General features: G+C 43.4%; 1 protein-coding gene across 1 annotated transcript; it reads left to right on the top strand.

Annotated features, from left to right (window-relative positions):
* Nucleotides 1–22: 22 nt before the first annotated feature.
* On the top strand, nt 23–27,593 carry fgf22 (fibroblast growth factor 22). The gene is made up of 3 exons (XM_076721906.1): nt 23–978; nt 23,819–23,922; nt 25,576–27,593. Exons 1-3 carry the CDS (start codon nt 606–608, stop codon nt 25,768–25,770), a joined length of 672 nt encoding a protein of 223 aa, XP_076578021.1. The 5' UTR covers nt 23–605; the 3' UTR covers nt 25,771–27,593.

Raw genomic sequence — 27,593 nt, 5'->3', positions numbered from 1 at the left:
ACAGAGTCAGTCACCAGCCCTCATTCAACTCCCTCTCAGCCACGGGTCAGCAGCTCAGACAGGCACCTTGTTCCTATTCAGTTGGAAAGAGTAGAGCATCGCAAGGTGCACACACACACACACACACACACACACACACACATACACACACACACACACACACACACGCACACACACACACAAACACACACATATCCATACACAAACAGACAAACACACACGCACACACATATGCGCATCCTCACACTTCCCAGGACTTTATCTGTGGTTCGAGAAAGAAGACCTCAGTCCAAGGAGGAGAACAGAAGGAGCGACACTTAAGAGGTGGATTCATAAACTTACAGCATTTCACGACTGGATCGAGGAACAAGAATCGAGAACAAGACTGAAGATGACAAGTGGAGAAACTTTGACAAGCTTGTTGCTGTAGGAAGGCCTGCTGGAGACTGCTCATCTGTCACATCCAGAGGATCTGCTGTGAGTGCTGTTTGCCTCCCGTCTCACTTCAGGACTCCCACCCTCTTGTCATCCCTCCACTGGGACATCTCCTGATCATCAGCATGCCTACAGCTTGCACAAGGTGCACCTTGGGAGTCTGACCCACCATGTGCAGATGGACGCCGTCCGTAGCTCATCTCTGTCCTGAACCTGCCCTTGGCACCGCCACTCCTGCAGCCTCCGCTGGGCGACCTCTCCCCCTGCCCAGTGCAGCCTCCCTTTGCCTGGCATGCTTCACCCTGCTCCTGGTCACCGCTGGCACTGCCACAGGGGCCTGTCCTCCTGGGGTAGGGCATGAACCCCTTCAGGTGATGGCGAGTGGCATTAACTGTTCATGGACATTGGAAAGGCACACTCGCAGTTACAATCACCTAGAGGGCGACGTCCGACTACGGCGACTTTACTCTGCCAACAAGTTCTTCCTCTGCATTGACAAAACAGGCAAGGTGGATGGCACTCGGCGGAAAAACTACGCAGACAGTAAGTACATGTGTGCATCTAAGTTCTCTATCTCAAGTGTGTTTTGGGTGTCACCGAGGATTCCCTATGACGTTTTCACTTTTTATTGTTATGGCTCAACTTTCTTATCTGTTCACTTTAATTGCGTTATGATTCAATCACTGCTGAGCTACTTGTGTTGTGTTTAGAGCAGGGAGGACGCGTTGCTAGGTAAGGAGGGAATACCCCAGTGTGGATTTAGGCTCCTCACGGGACAGCCGGCACAAGAAAGCTGACTCGAGGAGAGACATTGAGCATCAGTTGGCGATGCAAACGGGAAAAAAAAAAGCTTCAGTTTCACTGAGGATTAACTTGTCAAAACTGTGATGAGAGTGCATCAATTGTAAGAAGCAGGTGTACACGGAAACACATTCCTCCAACAAATGCAGACAGATTCATGTGTATTGTGAAGTAATGGGACTACAGTTTCAGTCACATTTAAAGTGCTGAGAGAAAAGCTTTAATTCAAAGCCGTGACTTGGCCTCATGCAACCTGCATTGGGCGTTCTTTGCTGACTAATTTACCGTTCATCATATTTTTTGGCAATCTTGCACACAGCTGTAAATCTCTCTGTAGAGTCTCCTATGTTTGTGGCTCTCTCTTGCACCACATCCTGCCTCTTAGCACCTGCTCGGACTTGACAACACTTCTTAACGTGATCGCTGTATTCAGCGCGCAGTTCTGTGTAGACCCAAATGGGTTATTCTGGAAAGCCTGTAGTCTGCACCTAATCCGTGGTTCAGGGACACCTGAGAGCAGGCTGTTCATTGAGCAGCCGTGCCTCTTCAGTGTATCTATCAATGGGTGTCTTTCAGATGCTTGACCAGGTCAGATGAACCGACTTTGGTCGTGATCTGACCTCCTTCTCCATTAGTCACTGGCTGACTGACTGACTGGATAGCCCTTAGAGACGTTTATGCCTTTGACGGTAATATTTATGTATTTGGTCGTTAATTCCTTTTTACACAAGTGGGTGAGTCAGAGTTTTTCCATACGGCTACTGGGGGCAGGAGCAGCTGCTGTGTCCAGCTAATAGGCCAGTCTGTCTGTTGCCACTGTTTCAATAAGCTCCAGCTTGCAGACTGGGTGACATTTGTTAACCTGTCGGGATTAGTCACTTGGCAGATATCTTTTAAAACCACACACACTGGTAGAAATTCAAGTTGAGATGAATTATTACTGTGTTAAATTTGGACCCGTGGCCTGATCCAAGTTGGGACAATATTCTCTCATATTAGTGGTAATATATGTCAGCTACCATAATAAAATATTGCTCCTGAACTGTGCCTGTATTTGACACTTTGGAGTTCATGCTGGAAGTGGTCGCGATACTAATTTGGCAACACAGGGAAGTTTGAATTAGTGGTCAGAGTCTTTGGAAAGGAGAAAAAGTTATTCCTGCGGATTGTGAGATTCATGCTTTTTCTTGCCATAGTAATGTCATTAATGCTTAGGTGGTTGCAGTAGCTCTCGATGAAAAAGTACAGTCCCCTTAAAAGTAATGTCCTCATACACTTTAGCCATCATCCTCTCATTTCCTTTGGTGGAAAGAACGATTCTTTCTGTGCTCACACAGAGCGAGGGTGTGTACCTGCACCCTGAGCCGAGCACAGTGCCAAACCAGTGGTCATGTGGACCTTGCGGTCAGCCCGTGGTTGCGCCTCACAATGGGGCAGATCTGGTTTAAGGCCGTTTTGAGGTCTCACTCTGTTTCTGTGTGAGGCTAGCATTACTGCCATCACATAAGGAGCCTATCAATCAAACTCAGAGCCTCCTGACCCACACAATTTCTTGTTACTGATACGGCAGCCATGCTATAGATTAGGGTGGCCGGACAAGCAGGAAGTTGTACATATTTAATGACAGGAGCATGACAAAGACGCTGGAGTGCAATGCCTCACACAGGAAAGAGGAGATATTTCTTTTTTGGATTTTAATGCTTTTGAAATAGCTTTTTTTAATTTGATGTAAAATGTAAAAGAGTGTCATGGTAATCACGCAGACATATGCTTGAAAAACACACATCCACTCACGCAGACACACACTGTTAGAAACATGGGACTGTATCATTATCATAATTTTTGTATTATTTCATTGTTTCTTGCAAAACATAGCGCTGCCTTGCATAGCTTAACCTGCAGCAGCCAAGCTCAGGGCTGAGCCTGCATGCAGCTTTCACAAATACTGCCCAGCAGTCTGGCCGACCCCTCCTCTGTCCTCTGTGTTGCCCTTACACTCTTGTCGACACAGCTATATTGCCCCGACAGCTCTGCCTGCTACACCCAGGCCCCGGCCCTCACCTCCACCCCACTCAGTTTTTCCAGCCCCAACTCCCAACTCCCTCTCAGGTGCAAAAACAGTTGGAATTAGTCAACAGGCTCTCTGCTAATTGCGGTTGGAAAATATTGTATCAATCCCAGTGGAGCAGGGGCATGGAACAGCTGAGGGAAGAGGCGAGAGGGAGAATGACTGGCTTGGGACGGAGGGTTGAAAGGATGAGAGAGCTGGACAAGATTACGAGGAGATAGAGAAAAATGCAAAACACACATGGTGTATGAATGTATTTTTGTTTATCAGTCTTGCATCTCAGTTCATTAGCTATTTGTAACATCCAAAAATACTGTAGAGAGGAATTAAAGTGTTATTAAAGAACAAATATGAGATTGCCATTTGAGTGATGAAATGAAAAACTTTCATCAGTGACAGTCAGGAGAGGCTGAGTGTGTATCAGTTCCATCCCCAAAGAAAAATGTCCTGTCTTGTGAGCACACATGCGGAAATATACCCAAACATACACTCAAACGCACACAAACACCAAAGTTTCAGGTGTCTGTTCCTCAAGCTTGTTGTCAGAATCAAGCAAGTTGTAAGCTTACAGGGCCTGGAGTGCATTTGCTAGTCAAACGAGAGAGATAGAAATCAGACAAGATAAATGACTCAGCTATTATCTGACTACAGCTTGTGAAGCCGCACACTCTAAATATAGATCTACCTATAATTACAAACCACTTTATCGTCAAACTTCTAAAAATAACTTGTTGAAATGGTCACAAAAAGACACAAAGTATAGCACTTTGAGGGACGAAAGGGGAGGGTCTCGAAAATGTTTTTCTTTTGACCTACGGCAAAGCGGTGAAGGATCGAGGGGAAAAACACACCCAAGTGTTTACAAAAGCTCCAGAGGCAGGTACGCATCATATCCTGTCCTGGGTCATCGGTCATAGCCTGCTAATTAGACAGCACAACAGCTGTGTGGGCACACCCAGCAACCGTTTCATGATCAATTGCAAAAGCAAATCATAAAGCTAAGAGTAGTAAAGAAGAGAGGGTAGAGGACAGGAGAGAAACTGCTCCACGCACAGTCAAATTCAGTTCATGTATTACAACTAATTAAAATTTTATGGCTTTAATTACAAGCTTGTTTTCACTTGATTCTCCCGTCTCTGTTTTCTTTCACAAATTCTTAGGTGTTTTTTTCGTTGGCATGTCGCACTACATACATTTTAATGTTGTGTTTCTTTTTTTTTTTTTTTTTCATCCCATCTTAAAAGATGGACTGTTAAATTTTGGGTGTGTGTGGCTGAAGGCATCAAACGTTTGTGCAGCCTCCAGGTAGTGACAGCCCATTCACCCTTAGGAAATAAGGTCACCTCACCACGCCGTTATAATCGCAGAAGTCACTGCGGCCAGACTAGCTCCATTCTGCCTCTACAGCCGTGCAACTCTCACAGCCAGGGTGTGTTGTGTTTACCAGTTTTCCCTTGGTGTGCAACATCTTGCTGTTTGATGTGAGAGTTTTCCTAGTTCATGAGTGTATTTGACTTGGATGCAACCCATGGGAAGAAAATCTTCCAACCTACTGAAATATGTTGTGGAAATTATTCAAACTTGTTTGAGACAGGGGAAACTGTCACTTGCCAAGGAGAGACTGACTTGAATCTGAAAATGGGAAAAGACAGGACGAGTGTTACAGACAGATGACTAAATCCAGCTGAAAGATTGGACCAGTTAGAAAACATTACCAGTGATGTAGAAACAGTAGATAAATGAAGATGACAGTGAGGGAGAGTTTAAAATATGTGAATTGTTTGTGTGGAGAAGTCCTTATATTTGAAAATCTTCTCTTTAAGTTATGGACCATTTAATTAATTATTAACTTTAAAGCGGATATAATTCATTGTGTTATAATAATAATGTAACAAATGACAATGTGAAACTGTGACAGTGTGAAAGGGCCCGCTCATGGTCACGAACCTATAGAGAATAATCACCCAAATCTGCAGCCCCCCTTGGATTTATGGAGCTTTATAGCAGGTTTCATTCTTTAGCTGTCGGGCTATTCAGCTTACTGTTTTGCTTGGTGTTGTTTCGGCCACAGCAGGCAGCTGTTTTCACTGAAAAGGCTCTAAAAACCCTCTGTACACTACCTGCTTAGCACCAAACGACCGACAGACAAAGTTAGCGACTAGCTGGTGAACATAACGGGGCAATTAGCAGCTGAAGAGCCAGACATTTCCCACAGGAATTGGTAGAGATCAAAAACAGAGCTAAAAAAGAGTGAATATTGGACATTTTGCACATAAGTGGTCGCTTAGTTAATTTTATCTTTTAAACTAAAATGTCGATTATTTTGCATTATTTTATTTTGTTTTAGAGAAATGTGTGTTTCGAAGTTTTGAATGAGTAGAAAATATCAGATCATGATAACCTAGCTAATGCTATATGGTCAGTTAGCTATTTAACATTCTGTAAACTGAGGTATATTATCTTACTTTTGTGAAATGTGTCATTAAAAAGCATTTTGGCAGAAGTGTGAGATCAGCTGTACTGTAGATTGAACTTCACTTCTCTTACTCTTCTCTCTAAATGACTCATATATTAGCAAACTTCATTACTTTGTTAGTTCATTACTTTGTTAGTTAGCTAACTAGTTAGTTAGCTAACTAGCGTTAGCAAAAATGTAATGTTCGGGGGCTGTACAAAATGTGTCTGAGGGCTGTATTTGGCACACAGGCCGCACTTTGGAAGCCATGTTTTAAATTAGCAGAAAGTCACAGCTAAACCACAGCTATTCCCCATCATCAGCTCATGTGTTATCTAGGCTGACAATGGCATACACCAGCCAAAGCGACAGACATTACAAAATGTCTGTTCTGCGCTGTTTTTAAAAAGGTGTCAGAAAGTTCATTCTGTCCTGGCCATCTACATCCTCAGCATGACTCACCATTAATTCTGGTAGAGCTCAGACGGGGACATGCGGCTGGATCAACAGCACCGGGGTTGGAGGGGCTAAAGAGGGAAGCACCTGGCCGAAGGAAGTGCTTTGGTGTTTTGAATTGGGAGAATACACATGTTAATGAGGCTAGGAGAAGGGCTGGGGCGTGCTCTGCTCAGTATTGAGGTGGAAATTAAAGGCTAGAGGAGTGTTGGAGCGTTTCCCGTTGCTCATTAGGCATTATGTAAGGTTTCCTCTGGGTCGTCTCAACTGAGAAGGGATTCGTGGACATTTTGGATGCCAAAAGGAGGGTAAAATCCCACGAATCATGCATTTATTATCCCCTCCAATAAGGACAGTGCATGGCCTCAGCCTGTGGGAGACAAATGAAAATCCAACCTTTGCCAGCTGTTCCTGGTGTTAAGAGGCTGAGAGCTAAATAAAACATCACTGGCACACGCATGCATGTTGAACATGCATGTTGAATCTCACTCTCAAACACACACACACACACACACACACACACACACACACACACAGTATCACTGTCCTGGGAACATTGCGGGACAAGAGTGTCAGTGTCACCCTAATTAGCCGAGCATCCCTGGTTTCTGCCACCAGGACTTGATATCATGAATGGGCTCGAGAAATGTAGCAATTAGTTGCTAACAACCTTTAGCAGTCTGGCTGCGGCTCCTCTGTGGGATTTACTGGGTTCATCAGCAGGTTTATAGAGTCTGACTTTGGCTCCAGCAGCCAATTCAGTTATAGCATCCCACTGCTCTGAACATCCTGTGGGTGTGAAGGGAACACAAAAGAGACAACTTCACAGTGCCAGTAACCGGCTACTTGGATCTTAAAGCCATTGATAAAAGATGTTTGCACTGATGTTCTGAAAAGCCTCTTAACAGCAGAGGATGATACTGAATACAAGGTTCAGTATATCAATTTCTAAATACTTGAAGGAAGAAATAGTTTGAACATCAGTGACTGAAAAGTGTAATGGAGCAAGACTGAGGTTTGACTTTTTAAATATTCTTTGGGCCAGACAAAATAACCATTATACTTGCTTCTATTTTCCATCTTTTTCCCAGGAGCAGACTATCTGTTGCCATCCAAAAGCTACAATGATTTAGGTGCTTTATACATCATTGTAATGAACCACAATTAATTACTATATGGGGATACAGTATTGAGCACGGTCACAACCAGGCAGTAAGTTTTTAAAATGGGGGTGAAGAGTTTGGCCTTTTCCACAATGAGAGCGTATTAGTACTGTTATTACTGTGTGCTTTTTTTTGTGTGTGAAAGGTGCAAAATGAGTATTAATTAGATCAGTTGGGAACAGTCGGCCAGCTAGTCTTACTCATGCAGCACCACATGTTTGAAATCATTCGCCAAAGGAAATTCTCACCAAAGAGCAGCTGCCACTCACATCTCGGACCCTACGCGCACGCATGCACACACGCACACACACACACATACACTGACGCAATCAGCCCATTGAGTCAGGGGAGACAGGTCTTGCCTCAGCCTTAGATAGACCAAGACAGATTAATGGTTTTGTTTTGACCCTTCCAATAAAGCCTCTCACCTCCCTGCTCAAACTGAGCCAGACATCATGTCTTGGAAGGCGTTTCACCACTGGCCCAGGAATAAAGACGCTGAAAGAGAACCCCTGCTGTAGAGAGGGGAAAAAAAAAAAAGAAACAACTTGGCATCCCTAAATACGGCTACGACTGACTGGCTAAAGCTACAGGATTTTAAAGGTGTTCAAATTTAATGTAAAATCACAAGCAGTTGGAGACTAGGAAGCAATAATAGCAGGAATGTAAAGCACCTGTTGCCCTAAAGACAGATATCCCGCCCTGTAGGGTTTGGTGCAGATCATAAAGGAAGCAATAAGTGGCAGTAAAATCAGTCACCTCAGTCTCATAGGTGACATTCAGGTAAATCTGGGGCTCCCCACCCTTATTTCCCTATGAAGCCATAAGCCTATAATGCCTATGGGAGCTGAGTGTCAGTAGACTAAAGTCAGTAGACTTTAATCTGTCTCTTGGCCACAAACAACCCAAACAGAGCAACCACAACCTGCCCATCAATCTATGTGACTAAATATTGACCTGCTGTCAGGCAATCAAGTCATAAAATTCTTGATTTCAGCTCCTGACTACGTGTTATAGACCGGAAATCTGATTACTCATGACACCTCTGTGGAGAAATGCTGCTGCATCACACTGAGAGTCATATCTTGAAAATATATATTTCCTATAATTAACTGCACTGTGCAGTAAAGACGATGCACCAGAAAGCCTGCAGTGGGCCAACATTTCTTATCATACAGACATTACATCATGTATCTGTGGGCGAGTTAAAGGACCAGTGTGAAGGATTTAATGACATCTAGTGGTGAGATGGCAGACTGCACCCAATTGAATACCCCTTACCTCAACCGCTCCTGCGGTCGCTGTTAAAATTGGGAAAAACAAGAAAGGTCCTCTTGGTGTGTCCATTCTGGGCTTCTGTAGAAACATGATGGTGCGACACGGCGGAGCTGTGCATGAGGACCTGGTCCCTCTGTAGATATAAAGAGCTCATTTCAAAGGGAAGAAAACACAATGATTCTTATTTTCAGGTGATCACATACTAATGAAAGCATAACTATGAATATTAAATTGCATGTCTGCAAAAACATCCCTCAAAACCCTCCACGCTGGTCCCTTAAGATTTTATAGCACAATTTTTAACAAGACTAATACTCGTCTGTTGAAAGGAACTGGTGCCTCTAGATAAATAGTCACAAAATCAACAGCGTCATTAGTATTCATCCTCTGGGCACCATGAATATTGGTGCAAAATTTCGTGGTGGTCTATCCAGTAGTTGCTGAGACATTTCGCTAAAAACAAAAATGGCATTAGAAGAAAAACACTTGAGGAAAAGTAAGGAGATCAGCAAAGTCCAAAGTAGTATCCTCTGTGGACCAAGAACGTCAATAATGACAATCTAATAGATAGCTTTAAAAATCATGACAGTTGTATTTTGATTTGTTTCAGATTAAGATGACAATCTTAAGAAAACAAACAAATAATGTGAGAATAATTCTTAGTTCCGTTGGATAAAAAAAGCACTGAAGCTTCTTTGCTTTGAAGACTGAAGCCGAGACGTCCCTGTCTGGACCGAATAACCGTGTTGCAAATGCATTTCCTGAAAGAAAGGTAATTAATGCAAATGTGGAAGGCTAAAAAGAGCGACTCTGGTGCAGGTCTGCGCATACCAACAGGTTGGAACCATACCGCGTCTTCTCTGAACTCCATTACACACATCCACCCGTACCTGCTTTTTATCTCTAAGGCCATTTCTCTAAACGAACAGGAGCAGGATGTGAGTATCGTGTCAGGACGCTTTGAATGTGTGTGTACATTTAGGACGCATGTGCCTGTGTTTATACTGTGCCATTGGGGGAGCATGAAGTGGACCCTAAACTGAAAAAGATGTGCGTTTCCTTTCCCCGATGGCTAATATGAACCAGACCGTACCTTGCACTCAATTCAGACGCATGCATATGTGTGTGTTTGCATGCACGCTGACATGAGCGAGCTGCTGTGCACACGGGTGTTTTTCCCGTCTGGAGGGCCATGCTCCTCATTAGAACACAGAGGGTGGCACAAAGCATTGCAGTGTACAGCTGAAGCAGGACAGTACAGTCCACACCATACATCAGGCCACTGTACAGACACTGAGATCTTTGTCCTGAACGCTGCCTCCTTCTTACTAATTTAATTTTTCAGAGAATGAGAAAGTGGGCAACACCATAACGTTTGTGTATGACAATCCCCCTGAATATGTGATACCTCTGCATCTATTTTGGGACGAAGGAAAACTTTTTCTGCTGCTTACAACTTGCAGTCATCCATAACTGTGCAGAAAATATTCAAATACATGTGAATTCACCACGTCTTTTCACAGTTACAAGCTGCTTTAACCTTCTGCCGTACCAATTTCTCCTCATATATATATTTCTATACACATATCTTTCACTATCGTCCTCTTGTTTCTTTTTCTTCTGATCTGTCTGCCCCTTTCTACCTATCACCATCTCTCTCTCCTGCTGTCTCCATTTCCCCCTCTCCTCCCCTGCAGTGGATAGGATTGGGGTCAGGGCCCTTTGGCCAGTGGAGCAAGTGACAGCTCTGACAGGGCCCTGATTTCACTCTTGTGCCTTCTGTCACCTCCCTGTATGCCCGCCTCATTTTAATAATGTAAATATGGGGCAGGTTCAGGCCAGAGAGAATATTCTGTGTCCGGGTGCTCACTCACTGGAACCTCGCTTGCACACCTGAGCTACACATGCACACACTTCCAGTCAGCAGCGTTCTTCAAACTAACTTGGATTTAGTGGGTTTTCATCCTGCTGTTGAATAGAGAACTACAAACAAAAAACTTTTATTCTGTTACACACAATCAACACAGTTATAAATACAGTTGCACTATTACCTAACTGACAATACACAAGAGCCGGTCATACAAGAGGGGAAAGGTTGATGCCACATCCATGTCATGTGGCGACTTTAGACTGTTGCATGATCACATAGTTGGTCATGTGAGAGTTGAAGTTGTTCATTAGCAGTTTTAACATTGGGGGTTCAGAAGAGAAGAAAATCAAAGCAGCAGAGGCTGAGATATCCAGAGTTTTAGTCCGTTGTATGCTGGATCCTACATTAATTGAAAAATTAAAGTCTCAAGCCGGAGCTGAGATAGCCCTGAAGACATCATCAGGGTCAGTTTTTCACACTTCGGGGGGTTCCCTCTGCAAAAAGGCATTACATGACATCATGTGCCGCTTTAAACGTGATGTGCATTAAGAATATCCATAAAATTCTGGTTTAAATGCATCCATTGTCGGATATGTGAGGTACGTTTGTTAAGCTTTTCAGGCTGATCTGTACTATTAAGCACTATATTGATACTTTCAGAAAAATAATTTATGAAATATCCAAAAAGTCACCAATCGTGATTACGACTTTACACGTCGGACACTCCTCGTTACAATACCACGGAAATGACACTGCATAAGCAAATATTAGCTAGCCATGCAGCACAATCAAAGCTAAACATGCTAACACACCATATTTCTTTGAAGTGAATAATAGCTGACACACACTCTCACATGCTTGTCACCTGCAAGTGCCTTTAATAGCCTCAACAACTTACTCTAATGGAATTTAAAAATAAAACAGCATTTGCCATTATAAGCACAGATTCACTGTGGTCAAAACTGACAGAGAATGCTGGTTTGGATCAGATATGGATGCTCTTCAATACTGACATGGAGAATTTTTTGAGGCCAGAGAAGATGAAGGTAGCAAACTGTAAACAAGGCCTTTGTTTTCTCCTGATTATGTTTCCACTCGGAGTGACTGAGTCTGGTCTGGACAGCCATCCAAAACCAGCCACAGATGCAGCACACCAGCTTACTGCAATTTAGTGGCACAGCGGAATGACCTCAGTCTAATGTGGATTCAGCCATCCCGCCAGCCCCTCCCAGGGTACCAGAGTGCAGGAAACTGCAGAAGCCGTGAGTCACAAAGCTCTCAGTGGGCAGATCTGTTCGTAACTATCTGTGAAGCCTTTGATAAGTTGCTGTTCGCTTGTTACGGATGTGATGCATGATTTGAAGGCAGTCTGCCCTCCTTGATTAAAGAAAAGGCCTCTTGGCCGGTAAGATTGCGGGACCTCAGTACCACACAGACTCAGACGAGCACACTGTGGGCTTCGTTAACCTTTTTCACCTCTGCTATCCCTCAGCCTCACTGCACCGGCCCTCCACCCCACCGCTCGCCCACTCCCTCAGGTCGTCCTCTAGTGTTACTTTTTTTGGCTGACTTGACCCCACCATGCTTGTAAATCTGGGGTTTGATCTCTGCGCTCTGATTCAGCATCCGGGAGGTCCCTAATGAACTGATTGATGTTCCATTACATACAATCACAACTTAGCATGTCCAAGGAAGTTAGAGGTATAACTACCATGGAGTGCATGCTGACAGGACATGCAGGTACTAATCACTGTTTGATGGGGAGTGTGTGTGTGTGGCAGAACAGATTCCTCTACTGACCTCTCAAACTGAAAATTTCTGAGCTTCGCCATTGTTTTTCACTCTTCTCTTTGCACATTCCACACACATAAACAGGCATACCCAGATGTGGATGGCAATTCTAGAGTACTGTGTCAGTCTGTCTGGGGATAAATCAGACAGACTAATCTGTCCTGTGAGGGGATGGAGGGTAATTGGTCACATTTGACCTCCGGCCTTGTGGACTGTGGGAACGCAGGCTTTATCTAGCAGCGGTAATTGGCTAATGAAACACTTCCGCAAGTCCTCCACTAGATTGTCATCCACCAGTTGGGATTGGTTGAAGCATGCATGTGTGTATTTGTGTGAGTGTGGCCGGCACAAGTGGTGGAGAGGCATGTGTGTGTGTGTGTGTGCGCAAGTAGTCTAGAGAAAATGGCAGGATGCGGAACTCCCTGTGGCCATCTCCACAACGTTATCAACAGCATCAGTCTCATGGTGCCTGCAGCGTACTGATACATTGACAGAACACACATTAACGGGTGTGTGGTTGCCATTACAATTTAAATTTAGGTTTGAAGTAGAAATAGTTAATGTAATTCAAATCAAATCTTTGGCCCAAGGCAGGGCTTTTTGTGTGGCGCACACTGATAGTGCAGCCAGGACGTGAGTGAGTGTTTGCAGCGTTTAGTTCATACTACTTATATCGCGGTGGATGTGACGCAGCCTCCTGTCATGTTTTACTGAATTTTGCTCGTTTTATAGTTGTTTTGCGTGATAATTTATCCGGGCACAGTCATGCCCACATCAATCGAAATACAAGAAAACCAGGGTAGGGAGAGTGAGTTGTGGGGGTGGGTGGGGGTGGACCAAGAAAAAAAGGCTAAAGTTACGGTGGTGAGACAATGTCTCTGAGGTCCCATCAAGTGAGCCATTCATAGATGCAGGCCTACCAGTTTGTGGAGCCAGGGAGACACTCCGATAGAGTGGGGCCCAGGGTGGCCTTGTCTTTTTGTCCCAAGCTGACCCCTGCACTCCCGCCTGGCCTCTGCGCCCCTCACCTGGCCTGTCCCAGCGCATTGGTAACAGGATACCTGTAATTTGCTCTAATGGCCTTTGAAAGACCTGGCTGGGCTAATCCCTGGAGTACTTCTCCCAGCAGCCCCGTATGAAAGGGTGGGGGTAAAAGGGCCGAGTGCGAGTCCTGAAAGAGGACCAGCCTCTGGATTGTGTGTGAGAGAATGTCACCCCTTGCGGCCGGGGCTGGGGCCGAGGGAGTGCGGGAGTCAGCTTTCAGCAGATCACCACCATGTGGCTTGTTCACAGGCTCAAAAAAACCGGCCTGGGCTTGTAGAGAAGTAGATTGTCTCTACTTTACACCTCCCTCAGTGGCTCAGTCTGGCAGGCAGGGGGAACGGGCCACTGAAGACCAGCCTGCATGCAACTTTGAGAGAGTGCACTTCAAATTGTTTCCAGATTTCTTTTGCAATTTGTACTAATCTAGTTCTTCACAGGTGAAAGTTACTCATGTAATAATAGAAACTTATAACCTCCAATACAGACAGTCACGTAGATGGACGAGAGAAAATTATACAGCAGGTGATGTTACCCTGCCAGGTGTTATAATGGAGGCATAAAAATTCTACATAAGCGATCGGTGAATACCACAAATTTTGTGTAGTCAACTGTGCGTGTGAGTTAAAAACCTTGTATGGCAGGTTCTTGCATGAGTCACAGTGGTGTCATAACGATTATAATAAAAGTAAAAAAAAGATAATAACAATAATAAAAATAACACCATTCCTGAACAAAAGGCAGTGGACACTGAATATGGACTGAGGTTAAAAAGACACGAGAAAGATAATCTTATCACTCTCATCTTTTACGTTCATCCCTCCAGAGATTTTAATGGAATGTGGGAAGCAAGTGATATGTGGGCAGGGAAGACCAGCCCTGTGCCAGTCTCTTCTGTCCTTTCTATCCATCGTCCTTGTTTTTTTTGGGGGGGGGGGGTTGGATTGGGTGGGCCACTTGCAAGGTAATATACTCACAGAAATACACACACATGCACACCAGGCTTCCTCGAGGTATAGGGGACGTTGCACACAGTCACATCCAAGTGACGGCACGCATGCACGCAGTGTGTACGGAGTGGTTTAGAGAGTGACAGCATGTTTAGATCTGCTAAAGTTCAAGTCTGTACAGAAGAGAAAAGGGAGTGCAAAAATAGTCCTGTTCCTGATTTCCTTTGCTGTTACTTTCATTATGCACCTTTTAAATTTTCGTTTGATCAAATCAAACATGAGTTGATGGATTCCTAACTGTCCAGGAACTCGGAGCTAAATTAGGCAAGAGCAACACTGTTCAGGCTTCCAGACAGTCTGAGCTCATTTGAGGAACAGAATCAGATCTCAGGGCCAAGTTACTTGGCATGTTGGCCTGAATGTGCTGCTTTGACTAACGTGGTGGATGATCACAGTGATGGCTATTCAATTCATTTCATTACAGAGAATCTTGGAGTTTTTTTTCTAGGTTTTCTAATGCCTCTAACTTCATTTTCAATCTCGTTTCTATTGCAAAAGTGAGAACAAAGAGAGAAAAACCCGAGATTAACTGCAGGGCGTGTGTTTTGTGTGTGTTTTTGTGTGTGCGATCAGTCCAGCCCAGCTCGGCTCAGAGCAGACATATCTCATAGCTGTCGGTAAGGGATGAATAAATCATCGCAGTCCTGTGAGAGTTAATAGGTATGATGCATGTCCGGAGACCCGCTGCAGACAGGCCAGTACAGGGAGGGAGAGGAGGGGTGACCCAGGCGAGGAGAGAGAACACGACTGAGACCGAAGAGGTACGACAGAGGAGAAGTGAGGGACAGACGGGCAGTGAAAAGCAGGCTGGCAGATGGGAGACAGGAGGAAGGAGAGAAAGACAGGTACAGTTTGTAGAAAGGGAGGGAGGTGCTGCTTGTAGACTGACAGCTGTTCTGCTCTGCAACAGAGGGCCACTCACAAACACCCACATTAAAGCACAAATCCTCCGCTGGAACAGTAGAGCTCAGAGCGGCAGGCGCAGCTCCTGTTAAAGAGACTGTAAATTTTATATTGCCGCCAGAGCTGGTTGGTCCATTAAACCAGGAAGGGCATTGCATCATATATATTTTGAGCCTGATCACACTTATTCAAACAAAAATAAATGTCATAATTTCATCACTATGTGTATGAAACATTATGGACACTGACTCAACCGGGGTGTTTTTACATTAATGAAAGGGAAATCCTGAGCAAACCCTCAACCTTAACCAAAATAATTAAGTCTTTTTAGGAGTAAACCTCAGATTGAAGAGCATAAAACAGCTTCCCCTGACCTCAGTGAAAATTTTTAAAATGGAGCTGAAACCTCCTACAAGCCGAACAAAAACTGAACTAGGCTGTAACAATGACCACAGGTAATGGACATGACAATGTGTTGGTGTAGCCGCACAGAATTTGACTTGCAGCGAGCTTTGGTATAGCCATTGCAGAAAAATACAGCTGTGACAAGACAACATTTAAATTACAGTGTATATCTGCATTGCAAGAACTACATAAAAATACGTAACTGCTCACAATTTGACTTCAGTAATATCTTTGGAATGCCTAAAAACATCTGCACGTGATGAAAGACGATCTAATTTACAATGTTACTTAAGATATAGGGCAGAAAATCATTGTGGCACTCCAATCAGTCATGTCAAAGCAGGTACTTTTGCCTTTGAGTGCAGATGTAAAACACCTGCTCTGGCATTGCTCGTTGGGATGAGGCCAAAAGGGTCCATGCTCAGAAGTTTCTGCCTGTAGAGCAGAGCAACATAACTTTCCGAAGTATTTGATTCAGTGTTGATTTGTGTGGAAAATTGAAGTTTCTTAAGTGGTTTTAGCAGTGTCGTTTTATCCCTCTTGATGTAACTGAGTTGGTTAAATTTGGTTGGCATCGTTCAGATCTCTGTTGTTTTGTCATTCAGTGGCAAAAGGAGAAGAGGTTTACACAGTAAACCTTAAATGATTATGTGCGATAGTAGAGGTTTACTTGTGTTGCAGTGTGCCCGGATCACCACCATCTGTTCAACAGTACTGCTGATGTTTTGAAATACAGGCGCATTAAAGCACACAGATAATGACAAAGTTGAAGATGTCTGTTAGACTGACGTCATCCTGGAGACGACCCATCCCAAGTAAATGTCACAGGCTGAATGCTGTGTGTGGCTGCAGTCTGGAGGAGCACAAAGGTGCCGTCATGGGAATCATATTATTCAACTGGGGAAGAGAAGGAATATATTTATTAGTCAGTTTACCGATTTGCATTAGATCAAATATCAGAATATATTACACCTCTTTTTAAGCTTAAACCCCCTCAGCAGTGGAAATAGCCAATGGGGAATTCAACACCTTCTGCTAATCGAGGGCTGTGTGCATGCAGTGGATTTGTCTCAGGGGTCAAAGGTTTGGTGTATGAGGGGAAATCCTCAGTCATCCACTGGAGTCATGGCTCATCAGGACACCATGTTTGCTCTTACCTTCCACTTCAGTCTTTTGTATATGCATGTGTGTGTTGTGATTCGACTCCATCCCCTGGTTTCAACTAATCTGGAGTGTGTGTGTGGGACTGATGTGTGTGGGTCCATTGACCACTGATAAACCTTCCTCAACAAAGTAAAGGTATGTTACTGTAGCTCAGCTGTAACTATAAATCCTACTGTTGAACTGATTGAGGTTACTTTAGCAACAAACACGGCAGGCTGCTTGAAACAATTTTACAGCCTCTTTGTAAGGGAGTGAAATACACAAGGATATTCAAATATTTCTTCCCGTGTCTGCAGCACCGCCATATTTCACAGCAAATTGGAGATCAGCTTTCATACAAGCCACTCATGGCAATGAGATCATCTCTGACCCACTATCACTGCTTCGTGTGTATTGATAACTGCAGTATAAAAGCCTCCTGATGAGACATTCCTTCATTTGTCAGCTGCAAATCAATATAAAGTGTGTGGATTTTTCTTTCATGCTCAGTATATGTGTGTGTGAAAATGAAAATGAAAATGAAAATGAAAGCAGAGCACTGATCGTGCTCCCCGTGTGCCCTCTGAGCCACTGACACAGAAGCAGCGATTCTTGTGCTGGTACACCACTTGCCCTGGACTTCATTAGTCACCACAGGCTGAGTTCCATGATCTGCATTATGTTGTCAAAGCATAAACAACGGCCTCTGCCCCAAATCAATGTCGTGATGATGCTTTATGGATAAATGAAAGGGCAGTTCACAGTCATTGCTTGTTTTTCTTTAACTGCCTTTCAGATTGCAGATAAAATTGGTCCAAATCTGATTTTTTCACTGAAAGACAAATCTATTTTAATGGCAGCATTGTCCGAAAAAAATCACATGAAAACTGGCGTACACTCAAAGGCCTCAGTACGGAAAACCTTGCCATCATACCCTCCCGCTGGCTGCATCCCACTACCAATCTCTCCAGCAACTTAGCATGTCATTGTAGTCTCAACACAATGAGTCGTACTAATTGGGATAACAGTGAACACTTTGAAGAGTCTCTACTTGTAGGCGACTCATGAAAAGTGATGAAGGTAACTCCTCTGCTCTCAGTGAAACGTCTGCACAATAGAAAAACCGCTAAATCAGCTCTGTTTTTTAGGGGTGAGAAAATTGAGTTTTTGTGGTGACTGAGGAGTTTTTAAATTCAACCAAATCAGTGTGGCTACACTCTAAGAGACTGAGAGAGAAGATCAAACCCCGCCTACTTTCACACCCCCACACACCTGGCTAATCGCTGCGTAAATTGGGCGTGAGTGTCGGATTATTGGTTTCAGAAAGTTCCAAAATTTGTTTCGGTTCCAGCATCGTAGAGGGAGTTAGATGATCTGAAAAGCATTTTGTTTGAAGCATACTGAGGTTTTTAGTGGGACTGAGAAACACAGATGAAGGACAGCTGTGATGGAGGTTTTCTACATCAGTGCAAGCAACACTCAAAGCAACACACTGACTGATTTATCTGACTGTGATCTCCATCTGAAAGCATATCAAATGAACAACTTGACACTGGATGTCAATGCAGAAACCACATCACCCACAAAGACATTTGTGAGGGCAGCCTCTATTTTATTGGTCTATTTTTTGCATGTATAACTGTGTCAGGGAGCCAAAGTTACGTAAATATACCGGAATCAGAAATCAGAAAAAATATACTGGAATATATATAGAATCTTTTGGGAAAAACAGAAATTGTGTGCAGGTTACACATTTTCCTCTGGACTTAAGCGAACAAAACCATCCCCTTCACTAGTCCTTGCTAATCATTGGCCGGTATTTACTGTACATTCAAGGGTTAATGTCCAAGTTTCCATATCACACCACCTGTGATGGCCTCCACTGGAGCGCCCCTTCTCATGGTAATCTCTCAAGGTGTTTAAAGCAATAGTGAGTGATGCAGCCTTTGTCTGCGCTGATACACACAGGCGGCTGCTTCGCCCAGTACCAGACCCTTCGAGGGGGTCATGGCAGATCAAAGGTGCTGGTCACAGCCATTAGGCCCGGCAGCCCAGACCCGACATGAAAAGCTTGTGTTTTGAAAAGGAGGGCAGAAGGAAAAAAACAACAGGGCCCTCTTCGTTTAAAAAGCAAGCAAACTGTGAAATAATTGAAAAGGTATGTCAATCAAGAGCAGGAGCACAGCGGGAACTCCAAGATTCCCAGGCTCTGCTCTGGTCGAGCACTGAGCCATGGAGGGCTGCTCAAGGGGGCAACCCAAGAAATTAAAGACCTGGGAAAAGGAACAAAAAGAAGACAGAGGACAGAGGAAAGGAGCAGAAAAATCTCTTTTTCTCACTCTCTCTTTGCTCAGTCTTTCACTCTTTTCTGCTTTAAATTTGTGATGAAAGGAACCATTTTGCCACACTTTGTAGAAGCCCATTCAAAACGCTCGGTCATTAATAAGATCTTGTCTAGCTCTTCACCTCTCAGGTGAGTAACAAAGACTTAAGGTGGGGGGGCGGCCATTGGAAGCGCCTGCCCCCACCTCCGAAACCCCCATCTTATAACCAGCACCTTCACCTTGTACTCGCTCCCTCCTCCTCCTCCTCCTCCTCCCCCATACCATGAGTCTGACAAAAGGGAACCCCGTGAGAGTGTCTCTCTCTTTCCTTTCTGCCTTTTTTTCAAAGTCAGAAAAGGCTTGAATGATCTGACGATGGGCTAACGTCCAAAAAATGGGGCACGGAAAGAAAAGAAAGAGTAAAAAAAAAAAGAAAGAAAGAAAAAGACTGGTTAAAAGACTTTTTCTATGCTTTTAAAAATCCCATAGAGGAGAAATAAATGGCAAGTCCACAGTTGACTAGACATGTATAGTGCGGGATTTGCTTGTAATGGCAGCTTGAGCTTATTGACAGTCCCAGCCAAAACATGTCAAAGGTTAAGAGATCTTGCCAATTGCAAGTGGGAAGCCAAAAGTACCTTTTTCATGAGCTCAATAGGGCCATCAGTTGATACTTGCTCAGCAGAACACGGAGCAGGAGTGATCTTCAGTTTCCAAAGGAACTCAGGAACAAAGACCTAATTTGTCTCCATTATTTCTCTCTCTTCTTCCTCGTTGTGATATTGTTCAAAAGATTTGAAACATTTCGTGAATGGAAATGGTTTGTAATTTAATCACAAAAATGCTTTTCTCTAAAGACTTTCAACTAAAATACTAAAACAACTAAAAAAAGGATCATTTTATTAGAACAATCTTGATATTTTTGCCTGTTCACGTGGATAAAATGTTTGTATTTACACCAGACTATGTGTTAAAATACAAAGTTTAGTAAAGACTGCATGACAAAATGTTAGATACATTCAGAGACTGAGCTCACTTGTCCTGGGCTAAAAAATCAGGCTTAACCAATTTTGCCAGATTTCCCAGCAGCTGCTATCTCTGTACAAAGAATTTACTAATAAATGAAACCGTTTCAGTCAAAATTGTACACTTCTACAAAACTATAACGAGCCCAGAGGCCAAATTCAGCACACAGCCTTCTTTCCAGTAATGTGACCTTTGGATTTCAGCAGTTAGGAAAACCTCTAATAGCTCGAAATACCTCACTCTGATTTCTCAGGCTTTGAACACAATGGAGTGACTTTTCAAAGGGGGGACTGTGAATTATATGGATCTAACTGGTCTTTATAGATGTGTGGTCAAGCGTCTAGAGCCCAAGTGATTCCTCTAGACAATGTGAAATCCCCATTTCGTGTCCTCAGATCTTTTGTGTCTTCTGGCTGCTACACCAGCGTGTATGAATGAAATGACATGTAGGCTATCGATGAGACTGGGGCACAGAGAGGAGAATACTGAATGTGCTGCATTGAAGTTCTTCACAAAATGACCAATTAACAGCTCAGACTTTTCTTCATTTAGGTGTATTTTCTAGCACTAAAAGATTATTTTTTTATTCTTATCTTTTAAAACCTGAAGTGTTACCGTTCACAGCCAACTCCTTGTAATTTCTCAGATGCGACAAACATCCTTCCAACGCACCTACTGTGCCTGGAACTTAAACCAGCAAATAATGGCAATTACTGCTGGCACCACTTTCAGGCACCAGCGGTTTTCATTGGCCTGGACTAATCCCCCATAAATCCTTGCAGCGCTCCAATCACCAGCCGGGCTTCAGCTAATTGCTTATGAGTCCCTCGCACGCTCCAGGTGCCACCGTAGCACACCCGGTGTTTGTAAACACAGCTCGTAAAGAGAAGGCTGCCATCAAAGTGTTAATGTTTCCTCGGAGGATCAGAGGCAGTGCAGGAATGATGGGGGTGCAGCTGGGCTGGTACCTGGACGGACCCGACCGAGGCTTCCCCTCCTTCCCTGCAGCTGTTAGGAGCGGAGAGGGGGCTTCATTTACACGGTCCTGTCAGAGAAGAAAGACACTCAACAGGAGTTTGTGTTTGTTTACCTTCCTGGTCTTTTCTTTCCTCCTTTTTACTCTTTGTACTTCTTTGTGTCCGTGCGTAAGGAGATGACCTCACTTGATAAGCATGACTGGTGATGTTCAGAGCGCGAAAAAAAAAAAAAAAGTTGGAGATAGTTGCACGCTTAGAGTGATGGGGGCAGCAGATGGGTGTTTTTTAAGCTTTGGAGCTCTTCAGATCTGCTCTTTGAAACCAGCAGCAGTAGTCTCTGATGATATTAGCAGCCGGCTTGTAAAGACGAGTTTGTAGCATCTTTGAGAGAATGTGAGATTATGCATTATGTTGATTTTACCTCTACAGTATTCGAAACAGATGATAAGCGTCCATAAATACACTGAAAATATTCTTGGTTGATGTAATTATTGCTCCTCTATGTACAAGCTGTAAATACAACCTTTCTTAAAGGCGCCATATTCAAGAATTGGCCACCAGGTCAAATTCGTATCAAAAATTAGGGGCTGTAAGTGCTGTTTTCTCTAGCTACCATTAGCTAATTAGCTCAGTTAGCTGTGCAATTAGCGGGCCTATGATCTGACTAGGCCCAGAGTGGGAGCTCGGACCATCGGGGAGTGTTGGTATTTACACTGCTAGCATAAGAGCTTTCGAAGGCCAATGGAGGAGATTTTCAGGCCTGGGGGACCCTGCAGGGAATGCTGGTGGAGAGTGATAGCGGAATGGCCACCAGAATGAGAGCCAGGGGAATAAAGCCTCTTGGTGATCGCAGCTAGACTGGGACCAAAAACACTGGGAACACAATACTGAGGTGACAAAGACATGGTGGTTACGGCGGGGTCAGCTCCAGGGTGCCAGTTACCAAACCTGCCATGAAAACTACCTCAGTGTGTCAGACTGGGCACTACAGTGAGTCACAATTGGTGAATGGGTCAACAAAACGTCAGACTACAACACTGAAAAACACTTCTGGAGAAAGCTCCCACCTTAGCAAAGTATCTGTTTTAACCCAAACAACAATGTTTATGTAACTTTAACTTGGACCCAAACGCTGATCTTTCCCTTAATCTAACCAAGTCATTTTTGTGCCTAAACCTAACCAAGTGTTAACCATAGCAGTGTCTAAAACAAGTGATTTGTGACAGGTTTGGAAGGCACAGACAAACAAAAATGTCGTTTAATATGGAAGACTTCATGTGTATTAAGACAGACTTGAAAAATGTGAACCTCTACTTTAAAGCCTGGTCTAAAACAAATATGTAACTCATTATTTAATCCAAAAACATATTAAGTCGAGCCTTTGGGCCAAGTTCAGCTTTACCGTTCTTTCCAACCAAAATCTGGATTTGCACAAGTAAATAGGTAGAAAAAACTGCAGAGCAGAGGGAGTAGCACCTGTTGAGCTCCTGGTGTGATGGTTTGTTTTTCATTGCTGGATGGGTTTAACCAGCGAGACTGCTCAGGAACTCAGTCACTGCCCTGTACAAGACTTGGCAGTGGTACCGAAGCAGCTGGGGGGTGGTCAGTTGGGTGGCCAGTGGCCCACTGCTGCTTTTATGACTACATTTCCTACCAGCTTTGGGTCACCCTGTCCTTCAGCACCTTGATCTGGTGCTGTGTTTACAGTATCTGTCCAAAGCCAACAATGCTTTTTTCAAAAATATCCAGCCGTGCCTTGCCTTTGAGCAACAACATTACATGTTTTCTCTGCACAGACATGGTTGTCAGGGGTGTAAAAAGAAGATTTCGTGCTCTGATCAGATAGCAGACCACATCAGGGTGCTTTTGAAGGTATAAGTGGGAAATAAAGCCAGAAAAATGTCATCCAAAAGAGAGCCTCATCTCCAGCAATTAGCTGCTATTCAGGACCCTGCAGTAAGCCCTCAGGTCATCTCCAAAACATCTCTCTGCCGTAGCCATGACAATGGGTGTGTGCCTTTATTTTCGTATGCAGACAAAAACCAGATCAAGAGTGAGCCACATGGGACTTGTTTGCAATCAGTGCCCAGAGGAAACAATTAGCCCACAAGCTTGCCAGCTTTTTCATGGGGTGAAGTGAGTTGGAGAGGCTGTTAAGTGGCCAGCAGACATGGGTTTTATGTCCCTCAGTAAACAACACTGGGCATCATCAGGATGGAGTGTCACATCTGGAGTCAGGAGGCTTGAATGGATGCAAGCCGCGAGGCAGGATGACACTGTGCAGGCTTAGACACTGTATGTGTGTGTTTAAATCTTTTGTAGGTCAGGATGTGGTCTGAGACTGGGGTGCACAGGTAGAGATGTATAATTAAGCTTCTATGTGAAAATAATTAATAATAATAATTTCCCGCCTTTTTTGACATGATCAAGCTTTAACCTGTTGTTCTAAATGCTCTAAGCTCTATTGGTCTTCTCATCAAGGGAGCTCTCTCAGGCCATTGTGCATGTCCTGTCTATGTGTGTGTTTCTTTTCTCTTGTCTTGGGCTCTCTCTCCCCAGAGCATATGGCTGTCTGGTATCCTAATTGCTAATGATAGAGTGGCTTTTGATGGGGAAACTCCCAAAGCTAGATGTTTCTAACCCAGACTCTTGTTCCCTCTTTTATTTTCCAGGCCTGATGGAAATCCGATCTGTCAGTGTGGGAGTTGTTGCCATCAAATCTGTCAGCACCGGGCTGTACTTAGCTATGTCCAAGAAAGGCACGCTCTTTGGGTCGGTGCGTATACAACCTGGCAACATTGTTCCTGGAGGTCAAGATGGGAGGACTGGGAAGGGAAGGGGAGGAGGGCGGTGAGGGTAGGGGAGGTATATATGTATAGGGGTCCCAAATGAATACCTACCCAAACACATTTGATTCTACTGAAGTGAAGGGAAATGTCAGGAATCTTCTGCTGGGAAGTCCAGAAAAGGTCAGTGTTACAATCAATCATGGCTGTACACCTGGGCCATGGTTGATGATACCTGCAGCTTGAGTCGGCTGGTCCACTGTCAAAATAGCAAGCAGTGGAAAGAAACCCAGCCAGCAATGACAAAGAGCCAGCTGGGCTTCTTTAAAAGTCTTTGCGTGCCATCTGCCAATTGTTGTTTCACACAGCAAGCTTTCAAAAGTAATCACCCCTCTTTGTTAAAATCAGCCTCACATCAGAGCTGGGGTGTGTGGTGTCTAGCTCATGTGTTTACATCTCGGAAAAAGAGAAATCGGGGACAAGCAATCAGTCAGCAGTGGCGATAAGACAAGTGGCTAACACAGCAAACACGGCATAAACAGAGCTGAAGACCCAGGCCTTTCCAAAATCTGAAACCTCCCATAAAAACAAAAAGGCAGGTGAATCACGGCAGGCTCACACTATCCTGATGCTATCGCAGACAGGGCCTCATTATGGCCGCACGATAGCGATCTGGAAAAGGGAATGCAGCAGAACCTCTTGTCACTACAATATCTTTCAAGACTCTTTGACTCACTGATAAGAAGTGGTAACCACCCATGGAAAAGTGGCTTTACAGACTGTTGCATTGCCTTCACAGATCAGCATACCTGTGGGCAAAGTTCGTAAATTGAATTAAAAACTGGATCAGAAAAGAGTTAGAATGATTGTGATAGAACTTTGTCAACTAATGTTGATTAAAAAGCTCCTTTTTTATTCACAACTTTGATCATTTAGGTTTTTTTAGGGGGGTATATTAAGGGGTCAGTTTACCCAAATCACTCTGAACATTGTTGTTTTAACATGTGGTATAATGAGGTATTTTGGGGCTGTGGGCTGTGTTTGTGATACCAAAACTAATAAAGAATGACATTCAAAAACTCAAGAGCAACATTTCTATCCAGTAACAATGACCCAGATATTTCACAGACCTCTTTGTGATCAGTTTCAGTCTGTGATCAGTTTTCAGAGATCGGGCCCAATTAAAACTTAACTGTGGGGTCCGCAGATTTTTGTGAGTAACCAGAGCATTGTTTCTGGAAAGATATATTGCTTTTTGGGGTTTTATTGTAATTGTTCATTGCTTTTTCAGCAGCACACGAAATTCCACTGACATAAACTGTATTTTGTTGACGGAAAGGAAGTTTCAGAGGTGGATATCTCAAAACCCATGCATGGCTAGACACCACCATGGGTGAGGGATAACTGAAAAAAACAACTAAGACTGAAAACATCCATTGTGGCTTTAAATAGAGGAACCAGCTAAATACTCACCCTATCAACCACGAACACCTGGAAAATCTTTTACTGCAACAACAGACATTGACCTCTGCGCACTTCTTGGAAGCTGACCTAGTACAGCACAGCAGGAATAGCACTCAGTTAGCACACACTCATCAGTTAAAGCCTCTTTAACCTCTCCGTCTTCCTCCCTCTGATCGCAGGTGAAGTACAACCCGAGCTGTAAGTTCAAGGAGCGCATTGAGGAGAACGGCTACAACACATACGCCTCCCTCCGCTGGAAGCATGGCGGCAGGCAGATGTTTGTTTCGCTGAACGGGCGGGGGAAGCCACGGCGAGGTCACAAGGCTCGACGAAGGCACCCGTCTACTCACTTCCTGCCCATGCTCCCCTCCTAGCTGCCCCAGCTTGAACTCTGACCGGCAACTGGCTGGCTCACCTGCCCCTTCACACTAGTGTTGATCTAGCCGTGACGGCGATCTTTATTTTTATTATTCCATCCTCCTGTCACATAAATGTACATTTGTTGAGGTTTGTAACATTTGTAGAGTTAGTATAATATGTACTTTTAAGTTATTTTCTCCATTTTCTAATGATGTTCAGTAATACAGTCCAATACAGTAGAATTATACTATCTTCAGGCATCTGTCGGTGTGTCTGAACTGCATATAAAGCAGTGTGCGGTTGACTTTAAGAGACTGTAAGAGGACTGAAAAGGGACAGCAAGACTTGGAAATAACAAAATGTGGCTAACTGGTTTGTTATTTAGCCTATTTTTGGATGATAAGCTAAATAAGACCAGAAGCATCTGGTACAGAGATGATGAAATTCATCTAACCTTTGACTGTAAGTGTCACTATGGTCAAAGGCAACATCGAAATAGCTACCACTGAGGACACAGTGGTCATTCCCTCAGTATTGACTGTGTGCTTTTGATGGGAGTCACATCCACTAATTAAAAACTTGCATATCGTGTGTAGTTCATAGACTGAGTCCAGTAATTTTAAATTCAATATTGCATATTTAGCCTTACAAAAAAGCACATGTGAATGTATTATACCTTGTTAAAAGCAATGGAGCAACATTTCACATATGCAAAATAACAAACACAACTAAATAGATAACATTTAATTTACATGTTCATTTACATGTTCTACATACCGGTACATGCTTGACGACATGTGAAGCATTTCACAGAACTCCCAAATAGGCACAATGTGGTTTTTGGACATTTTACATGTGAAATGTAATGCATCACATGTGACTTTAACATGTTGTTTTTGTAAAGCTAAACTGGACTACATTTAGGTCAACAAAAATTGATGAATTAATTAATAAGATTGGTATATTTCCACTCTAAATTTATTTATGTGGGGTGATTAATGAAAGACTGAGGGACTTGACTTCAGTATTTCTAAAATCCTCGTTGCAAATCTGACATCTTCACTGTTGCTTGGGATATACTGTACTGACACTACTGGATACGAGACATTGATCTGCACCTGAACTGTGCAGATCACTAAGCTAATTATTACGATAAAATGCTGGATTTTCTGAGATTACCTTTGTATGTTTGTGCATGCTTCTGTCAGACTGCTTCTCTCATTCAGCAACCCATTAGAAATCAGTTATCAGAAAAAAAAAAAAAATGCATTGTGTCTCATCTAGTCTCTGATTCTTGGTCCTTTGTTCAGTCGTGAAATAATAATATACGTTTTGAGTCATTTAATGCATTATAGCAGCCGTAGGTAAACCAGATGTCACTAGCAGAAACTTTGTTAATTTTGTACACAGTAGTAAATGGTTATTACATCTTGCCTCTCTGTCAGGTCTTGCTAACATTTTCTCAAGGCTGTCGCTAATAGAACATTTAATATATTTAAAACATTTTGTACTCTTTAACTATTTGAAGTTGGTGTTTACTGTTATTGTCGACTTTTTGTGTTGGATTGTAGTCATACTGTTAAAAAAAAAAAGAAGGGAAAAAGTAATCGTATTCAAGTCCATATTCAGCTCATTTTGTATGGTATTACTACTGGGTATTGGTACATGTGTGATCCACTTATCATAAACAGCTTTCAGCTATAGGCCAGTAACAATAGTTTGTATATAAGGCCAAAATCTCAGAACAAACAGTCTTTAGATTCATTTCAGCAAAGTAAAATCATTTGAGTGCCTTGGTCCATGCTGAGTTTGGTAATCTTCAATAAAAAATGTGGAT

This window comes from Chaetodon auriga, chromosome 3 (assembly GCF_051107435.1).
Source record: "Chaetodon auriga isolate fChaAug3 chromosome 3, fChaAug3.hap1, whole genome shotgun sequence".
NCBI lineage: Eukaryota > Metazoa > Chordata > Actinopteri > Chaetodontiformes > Chaetodontidae > Chaetodon > Chaetodon auriga.
Note: the sequence above shows the minus strand (reverse complement) of the source record. Positions and strands in the feature narration are given on the sequence as shown.